Source organism: Dendrobates tinctorius, unplaced genomic scaffold (genome assembly GCF_039654945.1).
Source record: "Dendrobates tinctorius isolate UK_male_01 unplaced genomic scaffold, ASM3965494v1 ptg000039l, whole genome shotgun sequence".
Taxonomy (NCBI): domain Eukaryota; kingdom Metazoa; phylum Chordata; class Amphibia; order Anura; family Dendrobatidae; genus Dendrobates; species Dendrobates tinctorius.
The window spans coordinates 21,265,252-21,285,336 of NW_027361707.1; the positions used below are offsets into that span (position 1 = coordinate 21,265,252).

Genomic DNA, 20,085 nt, shown 5'->3' on the forward strand with positions numbered 1-20,085 from the left:
AAGCAGTCTAAGTGCTTTGACACGCCCCTAGTGCACTTCCAGGCTGATTTGCATATGGGTTCGACTATAAAATTTTCATGACCGACTCATCGGATCTCTACAAAAAAGGTATAATTTTTATTGGGGGGGCTAAGCACCGACACATATAACAATAAATATAAGCTTCAGTCCTGGGTCTCAGCAGCTCCTCTTTCAGTTTGAGCTCCAAGTATCGGCACATCATCAATGGTGTGTAAGACTCACATCAATAAATAAGCCATCCCTCTTCACTGTCATTGCAGGTAATGGAGAAACGAAGGGGTTAAATCCGGGATGGGATGTGGAAAGGATAAAGGATGCCAATCCGAGTGTAAGTGGTTTGTCTGCGCGTTTTGAATCATACATGCTTCTTCTTCAGGACAACCAACGATGTATACTTCGAAACGCGTTAACCCCTTCCCACACAGCACTGGTTATGTGCGGAAACAAGAAGCACTCCCCTGCGCAGACCACAAACCAGAGCCAGAAGTGGAGCTCCCGGGATCCAGACTGAGGAACACCACCTTGCCTCCGCGTGGTTTTATTTGTCAACGCGGTAATCGTACCTCTTCATCAGGACAAACCACATAGATCATGACTCTCATCGTATATTGGATCTTCGGCAGCGCGGATTTACATCCACTTGATCTAGGGTTGTGACTGTTACAAATCCCGTTTTACCTTTTCCCTTGTAAACTGGATAATACCCTATTGCTTTCAACAAAATAAGTAAAACTCACTTTGCCGCACCCATACCGACACTTCCCTAGTCCCTCGAAGGTCTTTTTACCAAGCTCCAGCAATAATATGACGTATCACTATCTAACTGCCAGTGCCAATCCACTGGTTGTAATAAAGATGTTGCGCGCCTGCTGTAGCCACCAAAGCAGACAGTGATCGGTTGCAGCGGTCAAGTGTCTCATCAAAGATAAACAGAGAGTGACGAGGACCAGAAAAGCTCTAGCTTAGACGTTACAGGATATTAGTAAGGTGCGTCTTACTCCTTTTGCTATTTTAGACCTTTATAAATGGTTTGGTAAAAAAAGATAGTGAAAATAATGGGGCTCTATAACCCCTTTAAAGAGAAGGTGTCATCACGATTTAACCTGTTAAAGTAAAGGTATGGCCATCATGGCCCTGTTATACTGATTTAATGTCTACCTGCTGTGGATCCCTGACATTTGTATGAGCCTCCTTTTTTAAATTTTGCTCCAACGCTTTCAAGCAAAATGTCACCGGAGGCGGCGCCTGCTCAGAATAACCTCTGGCGGTCTCCAGCAAAATGTCGCTGGTGGCTGCACATGTGTACATTGGGATCTTGGCTCAATGATGAGCCGAGGTCTCAATCTGTGCATGCGCTGCCAGCGTTCCCATTTTGCTGGAGACCGTAAGGGTAATCTGAGCATGTGCTGCATCCGGCACCGATTTGCTGAAGAACACTGGGACATGAATTTGCGCAAACGCAGCCCGCGGCACGGGCGACGCTAGCGCAAAATTTAAAAAAGGAGGCTAATATAAATGTGGAGGGTCCAAGACAGAGCCGAAGACCCTACCCTTAGTCCCGCCCCGATGCAAAAAGAGGCTATTGCACCATAATGTCACCACACAGCTGTCAGATGACCCGGGACCAGGGACTCCTTTCCTGTCCCTAACACTAGGGGGCAGCCTAGCTCGCCCTACTCCCCGGGATACTTCTGAAGGTGAAGACGCCGGGGCCTCCACCCTTGCCTTATCTCCTCAGTTAGCCCTCCATCTGTTCTTTTCCCCTACCCAGGGAAGGGGGGCGCTACTGTGCATCGCAGTAAACCAACCCGACAAACAAGGCAACACAGACAAGGGTTAACATAAAACTCCAGGCATATAAAATATTCACTCACATATAACAGAGGAGTGTACCGGGGCGTGGAGGTAGGGGAATAAACCAAAACAGAGAAGAATAAGGAATTACCATGCATACAAACCAAACAACAGTCACTAATAACTCCTCCAGCTCTCCTCATATGAACTCCTCTACCACTGTTAGCCATGCAGCAAATGCTAGCTCTGACAAGGATTTGTAACAGAAACCAGATTATAAAGGGGAAGGGAGTGTGTAACTGAGCTAAGCTGTAAGCACAGGGATTTCCAACATGGCCGATTAACCCCTGTTCTGCCATAAGAAATAAACACATTTAAAATGAAGAAGTGCCTCTTCTCAGCGCTGGAGTAGGAGCCATCAGACGCTGTGATCTTCTGGCTCCACACTGTTGCGGTAAACCTGTGACACATAACTTGTAAGGTGAATTAAACACGAACCAGGTCATAGATTTTTTACTACAGGCATCCATTAAATTTGTATCACAGGGTCATTATGGACATACCTTTACTTTAACAGGTTAAATTGTGACGACAGATTCTCTTTAAAGAGAGAACTTCCCCAAGGGTCACTACCTTGTCAACTCACATTGAGACCTGAGGCAGGTCAACCTGAATTCTGGTACGGAATGATGTCATGTTCCTCTTCATCCTTGGCATAAAGAATTCCTCTAGTAGTGGGGATAGGTTTTAGGGCAATATTTAAGGAAAGTTACATTTTGACAAAATTGTGTAAATAAACCATTTTCAGTACCTCCCCATAACTATGCCTGTTGTCTGTGGAGTAACTGATGTATGGAGAATAGGAGATCATGTCAGGACGGTCAATATTATAGATGGCTTTATCTTTAGGAAGAGCCGCCAAATCCTTGTAGTCAATTATCTCATCTCCAAGTTTTGCCTAAGAAAGAAAGGAAAGAAAGAGATGAAAGACAGGCGAGAATGGAAAACAGGGCAGGAAAAAAACGTGAAACAAAGGCAAGGCGATAACTTAAAGGGAATATAGAGTAGTAGGGCTAGAGGACATATACTGAGAGAGGAGGCCCAAGAAGTAGAATACTCAGTAACAATCCATCCAAATCACAAGTCCCTGAAAACTCCTCCGTAATTGACTCTTTCATGCCTAATGGACTTTGTATTATTCAAATTGATGGAAACACAATTAAATGCACTGCAATGGTAAAATATATCTGTCTGGGTAACATTGTATGTACATCAGCATATATCCATATTTAGGGTATTTGTATAATTGGGAATGCATTCTCACTGTACAAAATCTGGTCTACCCCCTTTTTGCAATCAGTGCCACTACAAATTAAAAACATATATATTACAGTCATGGCTGAAAGTGTTGGTACCTTTGAAACTGTTCCAGAAAATTATTATAATTACACATGTTATGTTATACACATGTTTATTTCCTTTGTGTATATTGGAAAGGCACAAAAAACAGAGGGAAAAAGGCAAATTGGACACAAAACCCCCAAAATCAGCCAGAGAAAATTGTTGGCACCCTCAACTTAATATTTGGTTGCACACCTTTTGGAATAAATAATTGCAATCAATTTATTTCAATAACCGCCAACAAGCTTCTTACACCTCTCAACTGGAATTTTGGGCCACTTTTCTTTTACAAACTGCTCCAGGTCTTTCATACATGAAAACTTCTTCTCCCAAAGGCAGTTTTAAGATTTATCCAAAGGTGTGTTCAATGTGATTTAGATCCGGATTCATTCCTGGTCACTTCAGAACTCTCCAGTGCTTTGTTTCCATCCATTTCTGGGTGCTACTTGAAGTATGTTTGGGGAAAGACTCATGACAAAAACTCAGCCTTCTGACACTGGGCACTACATTGAACCCAAAATTCGTTGGTAAACTTCAAATTTCATGATGCCTTGAACACAGTCAAGGCACCCAGCTCCAGAGGCAGCCAAACATCCCCAAAATATATTTGACCCACCCACCATATTTGACTGTAGGTACTGTGTTCTTTCCTGTTCTTTTCTTTGTAGGCCTCTTTAGGTAAATCGTAGAATGATGTGCTTTACCAGAAACCTGTATCTTGTTCTCATCTGTCGACAATATGCTTTATCAGAAGGATTTTGGCTTATTCACGTACATTTTGGCAAACTGTAGTCTAGCTTTTTTATGTCTCTGTGTCAGCAGTGGGGTCTTCCCGGGTCTCCTGCCATACCATTTAATTTCATGCAAATATCGATGGATAGTTCACACTTTCACTAAACGCACTGAACCTGCAAGACAGCTTGAATGTCTTTAGAACTTGATTGGGGCTGCATATCCACCATCCAGACTATCCTCTGTTGCAACCTACTATCAATTTTTCTCTGCTGTCCATGTCCAAGGAGATTAGCTACAGTACCATGGGTTGTACACTTCTTCTTTATGTTGCTCACTGTGAACAATAGATCACCAAGATCTCTGGAGATGGATTGGTAACCTTGAGATTGTTGATATTGTTCAACATTTTTGGTTTTCAAGTCCTCAGACAGTTGTCTTCTCTTTCTGTTGTTCTCCATGCTTAGTGTGGCACACTATGCAAAGATTGAGTTAACTTCTCCCCCTTTTTTATCTGGTTTCAGGCATGATTTTCATATTGTCCACACCTGTTCTTTGCCACAGGTGAGTTTGAGCGAGCATCACATGCTTGAAACAAAGTTATTTACTCAAAATTTTGGAAAGGTGCCAACAATTTTGTCCTGCCCATTTTTGGGTTTTTGTGTGAAATGATGTCCAGTTTGCCTCACTGTTTTGTGCTGTTTCAATACACAAAAATGAAATAAACATGTGTATAACAAAACATGTGTAACTCCAATAATTTTTTAGGAGAAATACTTCATTTTCTGGAACAATTTCAAGGGTGCCAAGACTTTTGGCCATGACTGTATATATTTACTTGAGAAATTAAGCGCCAATAACTTTTGGATATAGTAGAAGATACTGAAAAAGAAGGAGGAAAAAATCAACATGAGACATAATTTATTCACCAAGAATTTTTTTTTTTGCGGACACAGAAATTTGGTACTTTTTTTTATTACATTGTTTAAACTCCTTCACTCCTTGGCAAATTTTCATTGTTGTGCTGTCTTCTCTCCTTCGAAGTGCCATAACTTTTTCTTTTTTAAAGTGAACATAACCATATGATGGCTTTTTTTTTTGCAGGACAACTTGAAGTTTTGAAGGACACTGTTCGTTTTATCATGTAAAGTAAAAAAAAATTCCTACTGGAATAATATGGTGAAAAAATACAGAACATGTTTATTTTTCTAATTTCTTTATATTTTAATGATGAAAAAGGCAGGGGGTTTGATTTTTTTAGATTTTTTTTTTTTTAACTTTAAAAACCTTTTTTTTCCCTACATTATTTTTTAGTTTCCTTAGGGAACTTGAATTTATGATCATCTGATCTCTTGTACATGTAGTATATGCAGCATATAGTGTAAATCATGGCCTCCAATGAAGCTCAGCCTGTGGCTAGGGTCCAAAGAAGTACCAAGATGGCAACCACAGGGGCCTTCAGCAGGTCTCTGACGGCCATGATAACACATCGATACCTCGCAACGTGAGGGGCCGACGAGAGCTTGTGTGCTCACCAGCGAGTGTTTCATTCAAATGCTGGAGCCAGCAGGGTCATATAAATGGTTAACAGCAGTGATCAGAGCTCAGGTTAACCAGTTTTCAAGTCTTCTTTTCAAATTCTCAGTCTTCTCTGAGCTTAGCTCCAGACTTTGCCCAGAGTAACTGTTATGATGTCTCCTAAACAATGCACACATTGAGAGGAGTAAATTCTGCTCCCCTATTCATAAGGAGCAGCACAGCATGGAGGACAATATACTAAGTACTGAGCAGTGTAACTGTGAGGACAGCTGTGGGGTGACATAACACACTTTTTAGCAGCACCATCTCCGTGTCTGTCTACCAACCAAGAGGTTGGTACACAAAATGAGAATGCGGGGTCTGGGGGAAAATGTGTGTAAATGGGTAAGTAACTGGCTTAGTGATAGAAAGCAGAGGGTGGTTATAAATGGTATATTCTCTAACTGGGTTGCTGTGACCAGTGGGGTACCGCAGGGGTCGGTGTTGGGACCTATTCTCTTCAACATATTTATTAACGATCTGGTTTGAAGGTTTGCACAGTAAAATATCGATATTTGCAGATGATACAAAACTATGTAAAGCAGTTAATACAAGAGAAGATAGTATTCTGCTACAGATGGATCTGGATAAGTTGGGAACTTGGGCTGAAGGTGGCAGATGCAGTTTAACAATGATAAATGTAAGGTTATACACATGGGAAGAAGGAATCAATATCACCATTACACACTGAACGGTAAACCACTGGGTAAATCTGACATGGAGAAGGACTTGGGGATCCTAGTTAATGATAAACTTACCTGGAGCAGCCAGTGCCAGGCAACGGCTGCCAAGGCAAACAGGATCATGGGGTGCATTAAAAGAGGTCTGGATACACATGATGAGAGCATTACACTGCCTCTGTACAAATATCTGGTTAGACCGCACATGGAGTACTGTGTACAGTTTTGGGCACCGCTCAGGAAGGATATAATGGAACTAGAGCGAGTACAAAGGAGGGCGACAAAATTAATAAAGGGGATGGGGGAGCTACAATACCCAGAGAGATTAGCAAAATTAAGATTATTTAGTCTAGAAAAAAGACGACTGAGGGGCGATCTAACAACCAAGTATATAAGGGGACAATACAAATATCTCTCCGAGGATCTGTTTATACCAAGGAAGGTGACGGTCACAAGGGGGCATTCTCTGCATTTGGAGGAGAGAAGGTTTTTCCACCAACATAGAAGAGGATTCTTTACTGTTAGGGCAGTGAGAATCCAGAATTCCCTGCCTGTGGAGGTGGTGATGGCGAACTCAGTCGAAGGGTTCAAGAGAGGCCTGGATGTCTTCCTGGAGCGTAACAATACTGTATCTTACAGTTATTGTTAGGTTCTTTAGAAGGATGTGGATCTGGGGATTCATTCTGACAGAATTTTATAGGTTGAACTGGATGGACTAATATCTTTTTTGGCCTTACTATGTTACCTAGCATTGCCTCTTTTTCCTCCGTTTTCTATAGACATCTTGTCATGTCGGACGCTATTCACACCACAGCGTCCGGCAGGCAGCGGTAGTTCCATCTCCGTCCACTATAGCCTCAGTGGCGCCGGCTTGATTTTACTCAGGTTATTGGGGGATAATCTAGCTGGAAATCAGGTGGGATGTTTGGTCACACCCATGGTCTTTAAATAGTCGTGCTGGCCTATGGGCTTCGCCGATTATAGCATGTGTTTTATGCCAAGTGGTTCCGGTCTGGAGAGGAGGTGTTGGAGAGAGAGATTCGTAGCTGGTGGCGTATGATCCGTTGTTACCTTTTCGCCTTCCTATATTTGTGTTTTGTTTTGCCCTGTTCACATTATAGTATTGTCCTGTGTGTATGCGGCGCGGTGCGGTTTAAGTTCTCCCTGTCTGTCATTACTGTGTGGGCTTTGGTGGTTTGACGACTCACTGGGTGGAGGGTGGAGGGTTCAGCTTAGGGCTGAGCAGGAGATAAGGAAAGGTTGGAGGCTCAGGCATTTGCACCATTAGCAAAAACCCTGAGTTGAGGGTCAGACAGGGTTTTCCCTAGTTGGAGGGACTCCGCAGGGGCCCCGGGTATTTCAGCCTTCTTTGACCTAAGCCCCGCGTAACATTATAATCGGCCCACAATATTTTGGTAGTCCATGGATTCCATGACTTCCATAAACCGCCAGTTGGCGGCGCTGTCCTTACAGGTCACCGAGTTGAAGGGGGCAGTTCAGCAGCAGGGCCTGGTTATAGCTAATGTGCAAGCGGCTTCTGCAGGTGCAGGTGCAGAGCCGAAGATTCCGCTGCCTGAAAGATTTGCTGGGGAACGCAACAAATTTGTCATCTTTCGGAAGGCCTGCAAGTTATACTTTCGCATGCGCCCTGTCTCCTCAGGTAATGAGGCTCAGTGGGTGGGTCTGGTGTTATCCTTACTGAGTGTGGACCCCCAAGCATGGGCGTTTTCCTTACCAGCTGACTCTGCTACGTTTCATTCGGTTGAGAATGTTTTTTCAGCACTCGGGCTCATTTATGATGATCCCGACAGATTGGCTCTAGCGGAATCTAAAATCCGCGCCCTCCGTCAGGGGGAACGTATGGCGGAAGACTATTGTTCAGAATTTCGCCGTTGGGCAGTAGACACACAGTGGAACGACCCAGCGCTGCAGAGTCAGTTTATTCATGGGGTTTCAGGAAGAGTTAAACAGGCCCTCCTGATGTATGAGACTCCTGCATCGTTAGAGTCTGCCATGAGTTTGGTTATTCGTATTGATCGCCGTTTGCGTCAGGGGGCGCAGGAGACGCTGCCCCTGGGGGAAAGCAGGGGTGCAAGTGTGGATGCTGCAGGTCAGCCCACTGAACCTATGCAAATCGCTGGGGTATCACATGTTAAGCGTCGCGTTCCTGGGTTCAGGAAGCAAGGAGCATGTTTTTACTGTGGTAAAAGAGATCATTATGTAAATGCTTGTCCTGTGCTACCTAAGAAAGTCGCACCGGCGGAAAACTGGTAAGCTCAGAGGGTATGGAGGAGGCCCAACTGAGCGTATGCATATCCTCCATGATAGTAGCTCAATGTATGCTCCCTGCCAGGGTTATTATTGCGGGCAGAGAGCTACCAATATCAGTGTTTGTGGATAGCGGTTCCACCACCAATCTCATGGATGAGGAGTTTGCACGCACGGCCGGTTTTAAGATCGAAAAACTCCCTCATCCTATTCGCGTGGTTACCATTAATGCCGCTCCCCTCCCACAGGGGGAGATTACTGAGTTTGTAGCTGAGGTTAAACTCCACATTGGGGTCCTACACAAATGGTCCTGGGTTTCCCATGGTTGTCCAAGCACAACCCGGTGATTGACTGGAGAACCCAGGACATAGTCCAGTGGAGTGGTTTCTGCCAGGAAAATTGCTTGGCCACATGTGTGTCCGCCGTGAAGTCCAGCCTTCCGGAGGCATTGCTGGATTTTGCGGACGTATTCTCTGAGAGGGGTTGCTCAGAACTACCTCCACATCGAACCTATGACTGTGTGATTAGGTTAAAACCCGGGGCCAAATTGCCAAAGGCTAGGATGTTTAGTATTTCTGGTCCGGAGAGACAAGCTCTTAAAGACTACATCGCGGAGAGTCTAAGTAAAGGGCACATCCGGCCTTCATCCTCGCCTGTAGCAGCGGGGTTTTTCTTCATTAAGAAGAAAGATGGGGGGTTACGCCCGTGTCTGGATTTTCGGGAGTTAAACCAGATTACGGTCCGTGATCCCTACCCGATGCCTCTGATCCCTGATTTGTTCAACCAGGTGGCTGGTGCGAAGTGGTTTTCCAAACTTGACCTCAGAGGGGCGTACAACCTCATAAGGGTCTGTCAGGGGGATGAGTGGAAGACGGCGTTTAATACCCCTGAGGGTCATTTTGAAAGCCTAGTTATGCCATTTGGGTTGACAACCGCGCCTGCTGTTTTCCAACATTTCATAAATGATGTATTCGCTCATGTGCTGGGGAAATTTGTGATTGTGTACCTGGATGATATCCTCATTTATTCGGGCGAACGGGACACTCATTTAGAGCATGTCAGGCAGGTGTTACAGTTGCTCCGTGAGAATAAGCTCTATGCTAAGCTTGAAAAATGCGTATTTTTTGTTCAGGAGTTGCCTTTTTTGGGATATATTGTGTCCGCCGCAGGGTTTAAAATGGACGCCGCGAAGGTGCAAGCGGTGCTGCGATGGGAACGGCCTGAAAATCTAAAAGCGCTCCAGTGGTTCCTTGGGTTTGCCAACTATTATAGGAAGTTTATTAAGAATTTTTCTACTATAGCCAAACCGCTCACGGACATGACGAGAAAAGGTACCAATCTCGCTATCTGGTCTGAGGTGGCGGTGCGTGCATTTGAGCTTCTGAAAAACCGTTTTGCTTCAGCCCCCATTCTGGTGCAACCGGACGTATCTAAACCTTTTACTGTGGAGGTCGATGTGTCTGAGGTGGAAGTGGGGGCAGTACTGTCACAGGGCTCGTCCTTGAGCAATATGCGTCCATGCGCCTACTTCTCCAAGAAGCTGTCGCCTGCCGAACGGAATTACGATATCGGCAACAGGGAGTTGTTGGCCATCAAATTGGCTTTTGAGGAATGGCGACACTTCTTGGAGGGGGCGGTCCACCAGGTCACAGTCATCACCGACCATAAAAACCTGCTCTATCTGGAGTCGGCCAAGCGTCTGTCTCCCAGGCAGGCTCGCTGGGCATTGTTTTTTACTCGATTTAACTTTCTGGTGACTTACCGTCCTGGGGCTAAAAACACCAAGGCGGTTGCCTTGTCCAGGTGTTTTCCGGGGGGAGAACCTCGGGAAGATCCGGTACCCATCCTCCAGGAAGGTGTAGTGGTTTCGGCTCTCATGACTGAGATAGAGGCGGAGATTGCCGAGGCCCAGGAGGAGGTACCGCCAGGACTTCCCGCTAACAAGTCATTCGTACCCCTTCATCTTTGTCTTAAGGTGTTGGAGGAACACCACGACTCTTTCCTGGCCGGTCATCCAGGGGTTAGGGGCACCTTGGAGCTGGTATCGCGCCGCTTCTGGTGGCCAAAGATCCGGAAGGACGTGGTCTCGTACGTGGCAGCTTGCATCACGTGCGCCAGGGCCAAGTCGCCCAGATCCCGTCCTGCTGGCACTCTACAGCCTCTGGGGGTAGCTAGTAGGCCATGGACAGAAATCTCCATGGACTTTATCATGGACTTGCCTGCCTCGGTGGGGAACACGGTCATCCTGGTGGTGGTTGATCGATTTTCGAAGATGGCGCATTTTGTGTCGTTGCCTTCCTTGCCCAACGCGAAGACGTTGGCTCAGGTTTTTGTGCAGGAGGTGCTCAGACTACACGGAGTTCCGTCGGACATAGTGTCTGATAGGGGTACCCAGTTTGTGGCGAAGTTTTGGAAAGCTTTTTGCTCACGATTGGGGATCAAGTTGTCTCATTCGTCGGCGTTTCATCCGCAGTCAAATGGTCAAACTGAGCGAATGAACCAAAATCTGGAGCAGTATTTGCGATGTTTTGTGTCTGACAACCAAGAGGAGTGGTCGACATTCCTTCCCTTGGCCGAGTTCGCGTTAAATAATTACCGCCAAGAATCATCGGGAGAGTCTCCGTTCTTTTGTGTTTACTGGCACCATCCTCAATTTTGTACCTTGCGTCAGGGTGGCTCTAGGGGCGTCCCGGAGGAGGACCAGCTAGGAGTTCAACTATCATCGGTCTGGAGGAGTGTGAAACAGCGATTGCTGAGCATGAGTGCAAGGTACAAATGAGTGGCTGACGCTAGACGCGTGCCAGGTCCGGACCTGTGTGTGGGTGATTGGGTGTGGTTAGCTACTAAAAACATAAAACTCAAAATTCCATCATTGAAATTGGGTCCAAGGTTTATTGGCCCTTTTAAGATTGCTGCCATCATTAACCCGGTTGCTTATCGGTTGGAACTTCCTGCGGTATACAAGATACACAACGTGTTTCACAGGGCTTTATTGAAAAAGGTGGTAGGCTCTGTGGACACGACGCCGATGCCACCTCCAGTCATGGCGGATGGCGATTTAGAGTTTGAAGTCTCCAAGGTGGTGGACTCTCGAGTACTGCGCCGTACTCTTCAGTATTTGGTACACTGGCGGGGGTATGGTCCGGAGGAGAGGTCTTGGGTACCAGCCACGGACATACATGCGGATCGGCTGGTCAGTTCGTTTCACCGCCGTCATCCGGACAAGCTGGGTCCTATGAGTCTTGAGGGCCCTGAGGTCCCTCGTAGAAGACGGGGTACTGTCATGTCGGACACTATTCACACCACAGCGTCTGGCAGGCAGCGGTAGTTCCATCTCAGTCCAATATAGCCACAGTGGCGCCGGCTTGATTTTACTCAGGTTATTGGGGGTTAATCTAGCTGGAAATCAGGTGGGATGTTTGGTCACGCCCACGGTCTTTAAATAGTCGTGCTGGCTAGGGATGGGCGAGTCTACTCGCTAGGACTCGTTACTCGGCGAATAGTAAGGGACTCGTTACTCGGCGAGTCTCCCAGTGATTACTCGCACAGTAACGAGTCCAATGCAAGTCAATGGCAATCCTAGTTTTGTCAGAGTTTTTTTTTCTCACTCGCTAGACTCGCTATATCACATCGCTGTCAACAGCGAGTCTGAGCGAGTCTACGATTCCGAGTCCTGTATACTGGATTCGGGACTCGCTTATACAGAATCTGTTATGTTCCTACAAGTTTCCAAGACAGCCTATGTCAACACACAGCGATTGTGAGCGAGTCTGAGCGAGTCTACGAATCCCGAGTCCTGTATACTGGATTCGGGACTCGCAAATATAGAATCTGTTATGTTCCTACAAAGCTTCCGAGACAGCCTAGCGTGTTAGGTCAGAAAACTTTTTTAGATGGACAAGCATGTTAGCCAATCATATTCAGTAATGTTGGTTGTGGCAGGACTATGATTGGCTTCTGTCCATCGTGATGCCTAAGTCATGTATGAGAGGCGAGGCTGTATATAAGCCTTTTCCACCGCCATTTCCTCTACATTCCTGAGAGATCTGAGATAGAGCAGGGTGAGGTAGATGCTTGAGCAGATCATAGGGATTGTCAGTTAGTGTAGGGAAACTTCAAGATTCCTTATATTAACACTAGAACTACTGATGGAGTCATTTTGACTCCTTTCGTTTTTTATTTCTCTTCTGTGACTACATTTTTCAGAATTCCGGCTTGAAACTCGGTGACTTTTCCTCAAATATGATGTGAAAAAAGATTTTTTGAGAATAATAATTTTTGTGAAAAATTTGCGCGTTTTTTTCAAAATTTACCAAGAACTACTGAAGGGAGTCATTTTGACTCCCTACTATATTTTGAGGTCCTTTAGTCACTAAATGTTGCTATAAAGTTTTGTGCATAATTTTTTCACTCTGTCTTATTTACCCTGATGTTCATATAGATGTAGTTCAATTTACATGTCAACTTTTCACATTTTCCTTGTGTTTTACCTGCTTGTATTACTGTGTAATACTGAACAAAATAGCTTGTTTACTCTAGGCTCTTATCTTATCAGATTTGATGAGAAATCTGCTCGATCGGAGAGACTGCAAACGGACAAGTTTGCTCTATTTTCTACTGTGTGGGACAGGTTTATTGAAAATTGTATTGCGTGTTACAAACCTGGCCCATACATAACGGTGGATGAGCAACTTTTCCCAAGCAAAACTAGGTGTCCATTCACGCAGTACATGCCTTCCAAACCAGATAAATATGGCCACAAATATTGGCTAGCTGTTGATAAGGAGAGCAAATATCTGGCAAATGGCTTCCCTTATCTAGGCAAAAGATGACACATGCCGTGCTGAGGACCGTTTAGCTGACCATGTGGTAATGAAGTTATTGGACCCGTTTTTGAAAAAAGGTCGCAATGTTACAACCGATAATTATTTTACTTCAGTAAAATTAGCTAAACAGCTAAAAAGCAAAGGAACAACCATCGTGGGAACACTGAACAAGATAAGGCGAGAAGTGCCTAAAGAAATAAAATCCATGAAAGAGGAATTGTACAACACTAAAGTGTTTAGAAATGAAGACAATTTTACACTTACAGTATATCAAGGAAAGCCCAACAAAAATGTTGTCATTTTGAGTTCCGTCCATCCAGATGTTGTTGTTGCGTCTGATTCCGCTAAAAAAACTCCAGAAACGGTAAAGTTTTACAATGAAACAAAATATGGAGTAGATGTAGTGGATCAGATGGCACGAAAATATACCACACGAACATGCACAAGGAGATGGCCTGTTCATGCATTTGAAAATGCCTTAGACTTTGCGGGTATAAATGCATGGATAATATTCAAGGAGATTACCCACCAAAAAATGTCACGCAAGGCATTTTTGCAAACGCTTGTGAGAGAGTTGAGTGGTCCTTATGTCACAGATAGGGAAAAGGGTTCCACGTCCCAAGTTTCTACATGCTCAGAAGTGATGGTTCAAACAAAATTTTGCCAGATCAAAGAAAAGTGCAAGAAAAATAGATCTGTCGGCAATTGTAAGACTTGTGGTAAGTCTTTGTGTGGGCATTGTACTGCCATAAATCAAAGGCAATGCCTAAAATGCGAAACACCAAATGTTTAGAAGGTGAATTCTGCGCCATATTTTCATTTTTATGCTCCTCCACCTACATTTTCTCTGCTTTTTGTTCTTCAGTTGTTGTTTATATGTGTGCACTTGAATAAAAAAAAATGTTTGAAAAACGTCTATTATAATTATTGTTATTTTCTGTAGAAAAATAAGAAAAGCAGAAAAAAAACAATCAAAAGCATTACTGTTGGATCTCACAATAATAATACATTACAAAAAATATAATTATTAATAAATAACCACAAATGAAACTCTAAAAATAAACGAAAACAAGCAAGGAGTCAAAATGACTCCTTTCAGTAGTTCTAGGCGGGGTCACGAGTCCAGTAGTCCTAGTGTTAAACCCAAACAGCTCTTCTGAGAGCTACCAGGAGGACAGAGGAGTACTGTGTAGACTGTAGGCAGGCAGGCAGGGAGGATCAAGCCTTACAGTGCAGTGCACAGTGCAGGGACTAGTGTGCAGCCTCACTGCTAGGTGTCAGCACACACACTTACCCCGCCAGCAAGTGACGCCTACAGCACCACCTAACTCCATCTCGGTGACTGTGCATTTGTCAACAATGTCACAAAAACCACAATTTCCCAAAAAAGAGGTTGCAAAGGGACGAGGTCGTGGCCGTAGCAGTGCAGGGAACATCACTTGAGCGATCTCCCTCCAGGCTGTAGTCCGCTGGATGTTATGCCCATAGGCAGGGTCAGTGGGGAGCCAAAGCAGGGGCCGAGCCTCCACCAGATCAATCAACTGCAGCGTGTTGACAGTGACACGGGCCATGATTGCTCTGTATTGCTCTGTGTGTGTGTGCGTATGTCAACTCGACTCGGATTATTTCCTGTTTGCTCAAAGCATGGTGTGTGCTAGAGAAAATCGCTTCCCTCGCCTCATCGGCGCTAAATAAGACAAACAAATGCGAGTTTGGACTCGGACACAGCAGCAACAAACTGTTGCGAGTGGGGTTTACAAATCGCCAATGCAAGCGCTTTCCGAGACACATCTGCGATTTGTAAATCGCAAATTACTCGCTAAGACTCGCTTCCCCATTCATTAACATTGGACTCGCTAGACTCGCAACGAGTAGCGAGTCCCGGGCTCGGACTCGCTAGAGTCAAGCGATTCCGAGTAATTTAGGACTCGCCCATCACTAGTGCTGGCCTATGGGCGTCACCGATTATAACTTGTGTTTTATGCCAAGTGGTTCCGGTCTGGAGAGGAGGTGTTGGAGAGAGAAATTCGTAGCTGGTGTCGTATGATCCGTTGTTACCTTTTCGCCTTCCTATATTTGTGCTTTGTTTTGCCCTGTTCACATTATAGTATTGTCCTGTGTGTATGCGGCGCGGTGCGGTTTAAGTTCTCCCTGTCTGTCATTACTGTGTGGGGCTTTGGTGGTTTGACGACTCACTGGGTGGAGGGTTCAGCTTAGGGCTGAGCAGGAGATAAGGAAAGGTTGGAGGCTCAGGCATTTGCACCATTAGCAAAAACCCTGAGTTGAGGGTCAGACAGGGTTTTCCCTAGTTGGAGGGACTCCGCAGGGGCCCCGGGTATTTCAGCCTTCTTTGACCTAAGCCCCGCGTAACACATCTATGTGCAGCAGCTGTAATCTGATCCCTCGGTGAGCTCAGAATTTGTTTTCACTGAAGATAGATTTGTGAAGAAAATTCAAGAGTAAATGATCAACACCGGAGGAAGAGAGCAATCTAATAACTGGAGAAAAGGGCATTTTGTCTAATAGTTTATTGAGTCTTTTCTTATACAATTGATTTGTAATAAAAAAGAGGCTTAATCCTTAAAGAAAAAGTCAAAATGCAAAGTTGTCACACATTGACAAGAGGAGATCCTGCTCCCCTATTCATTAGGAGCAGCAATGAAGGATATTATACCGAGTACTGAGCAGTGTAACTGTGCAAATAGTTCTGGGGTGACTCTTTTTAGCAGCACCATCTCAATATCGCTCTTTCTAGCTCCTACTCTTTTTCCTCCCTTCTCTATAGAAATCTATGAGGAGCAGCTGTAATCTGATCCCTCAGTGATCTGATAATCTGTTTTCACTGAAGATGGATTTGGGCGGTGAATTCAGAGTAAATGATCAGTGTTGGAGCCAGGGGTGGTGAGTAGTCTGATAACTGAGGAAAGAGACATTCTTTTCAAATAATGTACTGAATCTTTGCTTGTTTATGAAATTTTCCATGTGTATGACAAGTCAAGGGGGTCATACACGTGTGCCGTAGCCTCGATCATTATGCATCCTTTACAGTCTGAGCAAATTCTGTGCCCATTTCGAGCTCTGCTCACCAATTGCCTGCCGGATTTTATATGTGCTAATTGCCTATTATAGTCCACCATAGATGCCATAAAGTGAGAACAGACTGCTGAAAAATCTCACAGTAAAGTCATATAAATCAATTACAACGTCATCAATAAAAACTCACATAAATGACTCTACTGGGAGATCCGGACGTGTTTGAGGTTGGAACTGATATGATGCTCTCTGATGACGTTCTTGTTTCCTAGATTATGAAGAACATATAAAGTTACCAGAAATCACAGCGGCTAATCATCTGGCATAAATGCTTTGGAAAAATATGATGTTCAGGTGAAATGGAAGTGTCGGAAGAACCAAACATGTAACTACTACGGATAAGACCACACTTACCTTTTGCCAATTTTGTTAAAGACTCTAATTTCTCATGATACAACAGGGTGCAACTCACATCACAACCACTAGGTGGCAACATGTAGACACATACAGCATAAACATCTCACTGCAGAGTATCACAAAATATATATATATATTTTTTTATCATCGTGTGCCTTTCATCTCGAGCCAAGGGAAAAGGTGAGGAAGAGCACATCTTTATATAAAGACAATTTTGCGCTTGGCACACTATTTGAGGACAGGACATCAGTAAATGTATTATTTTGGGAAATCCCACCCGTTAGTGCCCTATATTTGTGGGTATATCATTTCTTTTCTCCTGCATTCCTTTTAGGGGCGTCTGTTTCTCATACATTATCATATTAAGTAATAATCATTTACCTTGTTTCTTTCTTCTGTTTTGGCTGCTTGTCTGCAAATTGGGTGCCATATTGAGTTCCCTATAGAAAAAGAAAACATCCAGAATTAAATCAGAATATTTAATTGCAAGTGATAGAGAACATACTCGTTGACAGCAAGAGGACACCACAGAGAAGAGAAACTGAAAACACAAAACGGGAGATTTAGTAAGACAGATTATATATACAGTGGGGAAAAAAAGTATTTAGTCAGTCAGCAATAGTGCAAGTTCCACCACTTAAAAAGATGAAAGGCTCCTGTAATTTACATCATAGGTAGACCTCAACTATGGGAGACAAACTGAGAAAAAAAAATCCAGAAAATCACATTGTCTGTTTTTTTTTCATTTTATTTGCATATTATGGTGGAAAATAAGTATTTGGTCAGAAACAAGCAATCAAGATTTCTGGCTCTCACAGACCTGTAACTTCTTCTTTAAGAGTCTCCTCTTTCCTCCACTCATTACCTGTAGTAATGGCACCTGTTTAAACTTGTTATCAGTATAAAAAGACACCTGTGCACACCCTCAAACAGTCTGACTCCAAACTCCACTATGGTGAAGACCAAAGAGCTGTCAAAGGACACCAGAAACAAAATTGTAGCCCTGCACCAGGCTGGGAAGACTGAATCTGCAATAGCCAACCAGCTTGGAGTGAAGAAATCAACTGTGGGAACAATAATTAGAAAATGGAAGACATACAAGACCACTGATAATCTCCCTCGATCTGGTGCTCCACGCAAAATCCCACCCCGTGGGGTCAGAATGATCACAAGAACGGTGAGCAAAAATCCCAGAACCACGCGGGGGGACCTAGTGAATGAACTGCAGAGAGCTGGGACCAATGTAACAAGGCCTACCATAAGTAACACACTACGCCACCATGGACTCAGATCCTGCAGTGCCAGACGTGTCCCACTGCTTAAGCCTGTACATGTCCGGGCCCGTCTGAAGTTTGCTAGAGAGCATTTGGATGATCCAGAGGAGTTTTGGGAGAATGTCCTATGGTCTGATGAAACCAAACTGGAACTGTTTGGTAGAAACACAACTTGTCGTGTTTGGAGGAAAAAGAATACTGAGTTGCATCCATCAAACACCATACCTACTGTAAAGCATGGTGGTGGAAACATCATGCTTTGGGGCTGTTTCTCTGCAAAGGGGCCAGGACGACTGATCCGGGTACATGAAAGAATGAATGGGGCCATGTATCGTGAGATTTTGAGTGCAAACCTCCTTCCATCAGCAAGGGCATTGAAGATGAAACGTGGCTGTGTCTTTCAACTTGACAATGATCCAAAGCACACCGCCAGGGCAACGAAGGAGTGGCTTCGTAAGAAGCATTTCAAGGTCCTGGAGTGGCCTAGCCAGTCTCCAGATCTCAACCCTATAGAAAACCTTTGGAGGGAGTTGAAAGTCCGTGTTGCCAAGCGAAAAGCCAAAAACATCACTGCTCTAGAGGAGATCTGCATGGAGGAATGGGCCAACATACCAACAACAGTGTGTGGCAACCTTGTGAAGACTTACAGAAAACGTTTGACCTCTGTCATTGCCAACAAAGGATATATCACAAAGTATTGAGATGAAATTTTGTTTCTGACCAAATACTTATTTTCCACCATAATATGCAAATAAAATGAAAAAAAAAACAGACAATGTGATTTTCTGGATTTTTTTTCTCAGTTTGTCTCCCATAAGTGAGGTCTACCTATGATGTAAATTACAGACGCCTCTCATCTTTTTAAGTGGTGGTACTTGCACTATTGCTGACTGACTAAATACTTTTTTTCCCCACTCTATATATTTTATTTATTTATTTTAAATGCATGTACTTTGGTCTTAACATCATTTTTTCAATTGGGTTTCATTAAAAATGTTGCACCATTTGGCTCTTCCAGGCTTTTTGTTTCTCTGCACATTCAACTACAATGTGATCTGTGGTCATAAATTAGCTGTCAGGACGAGCTCACCGACGGATTCTCAGTTAACTCATTCTGCATCCAGCAATAAAATGTGCAGAGGCTATCGAATCCAACATTTTGAACAAAACCCAATTATAAAAATGATTTTAGCCTGAGATACATGCAATAAATTAAAAAAAAAATGCCCAAGTGGTTGATAACCCTAATAGAGTGAAATGTGCAAAAAAAATGCCTCTTAATACATTTTCAAACTGTTTTTCTAAAAAAAACAAAAACAAAAAAAAAAACAGAAAACGAAGTCAACGCCTGTTGTGGGCCAGCATTGAGTTGAAGTGCAAGTTGCACATTTATCTTTTTTTTTTTTTTTACTTTCTAGCCCTGTAGGTTAACCCTGCGGACTGCATTTAAGAAAAAAAAATAACAAGAGAAAAGTCTCTAATTTAGCCAAATATGGCGCAGAATAAAATCTAACGTTCACCATGTAGCCTACACGTGTCTATGACCAGCCTGATAAATCATTTTTTCCTAATTCATCATATATAAAAAAGCTATTGAAAAAAAAATGTCAAAGTTGAATGTCCGGCTAATTATTATTATCACGTCAGCAACACATAAAATAAGACCGGGTGTTGTGATTCAGCGATATGTCTGGTTGTCTCTAAATATAACATCCGTCTTTTACAATGGCACCGGCTAAATGTAGTTCTGTCACTATTTATAGTCAGTAAGTAACGGCGTCAACTCCAGGGTATTGTTTGACCCCATTACTGTTCCACCTTTCCTAAAGTTTGTGCTCATTTTTAGATTACTTGTCACCCACAGCTATAAAGCAAAAAAGTTCACCACCTTGTATTGTGCACTCATTACTTATTTTACCTCCATCCATGCTCTGTTTTGCTACTGGGAGTATTTGCTGCCGATGCACAGACTTCTGTGGTTTTCTACCACAGTCAATTTAGACTGCAATCACACTCTCCACTTATTTTATTAGCATAAGTTTTACTTAAATTGGTCACACT

General features: G+C 43.8%; 1 protein-coding gene across 1 annotated transcript in view; it reads right to left on the minus strand.

The window, feature by feature from the left end:
* The window catches only part of ABLIM2 (actin binding LIM protein family member 2), a 230,106-nt gene that overhangs the window by 88,290 nt on the left and 121,731 nt on the right, over positions 1-20,085 (minus strand). The window contains exons 8-10 of the mRNA XM_073574547.1: positions 17,132-17,190; positions 16,524-16,601; positions 2,627-2,773 (exon numbers count right to left, since the gene is read on the minus strand). Coding sequence (XP_073430648.1) covers positions 2,627-2,773; positions 16,524-16,601; positions 17,132-17,190 — 284 coding nt within the window. The remainder of the gene's footprint in view (positions 1-2,626; positions 2,774-16,523; positions 16,602-17,131; positions 17,191-20,085) is intronic.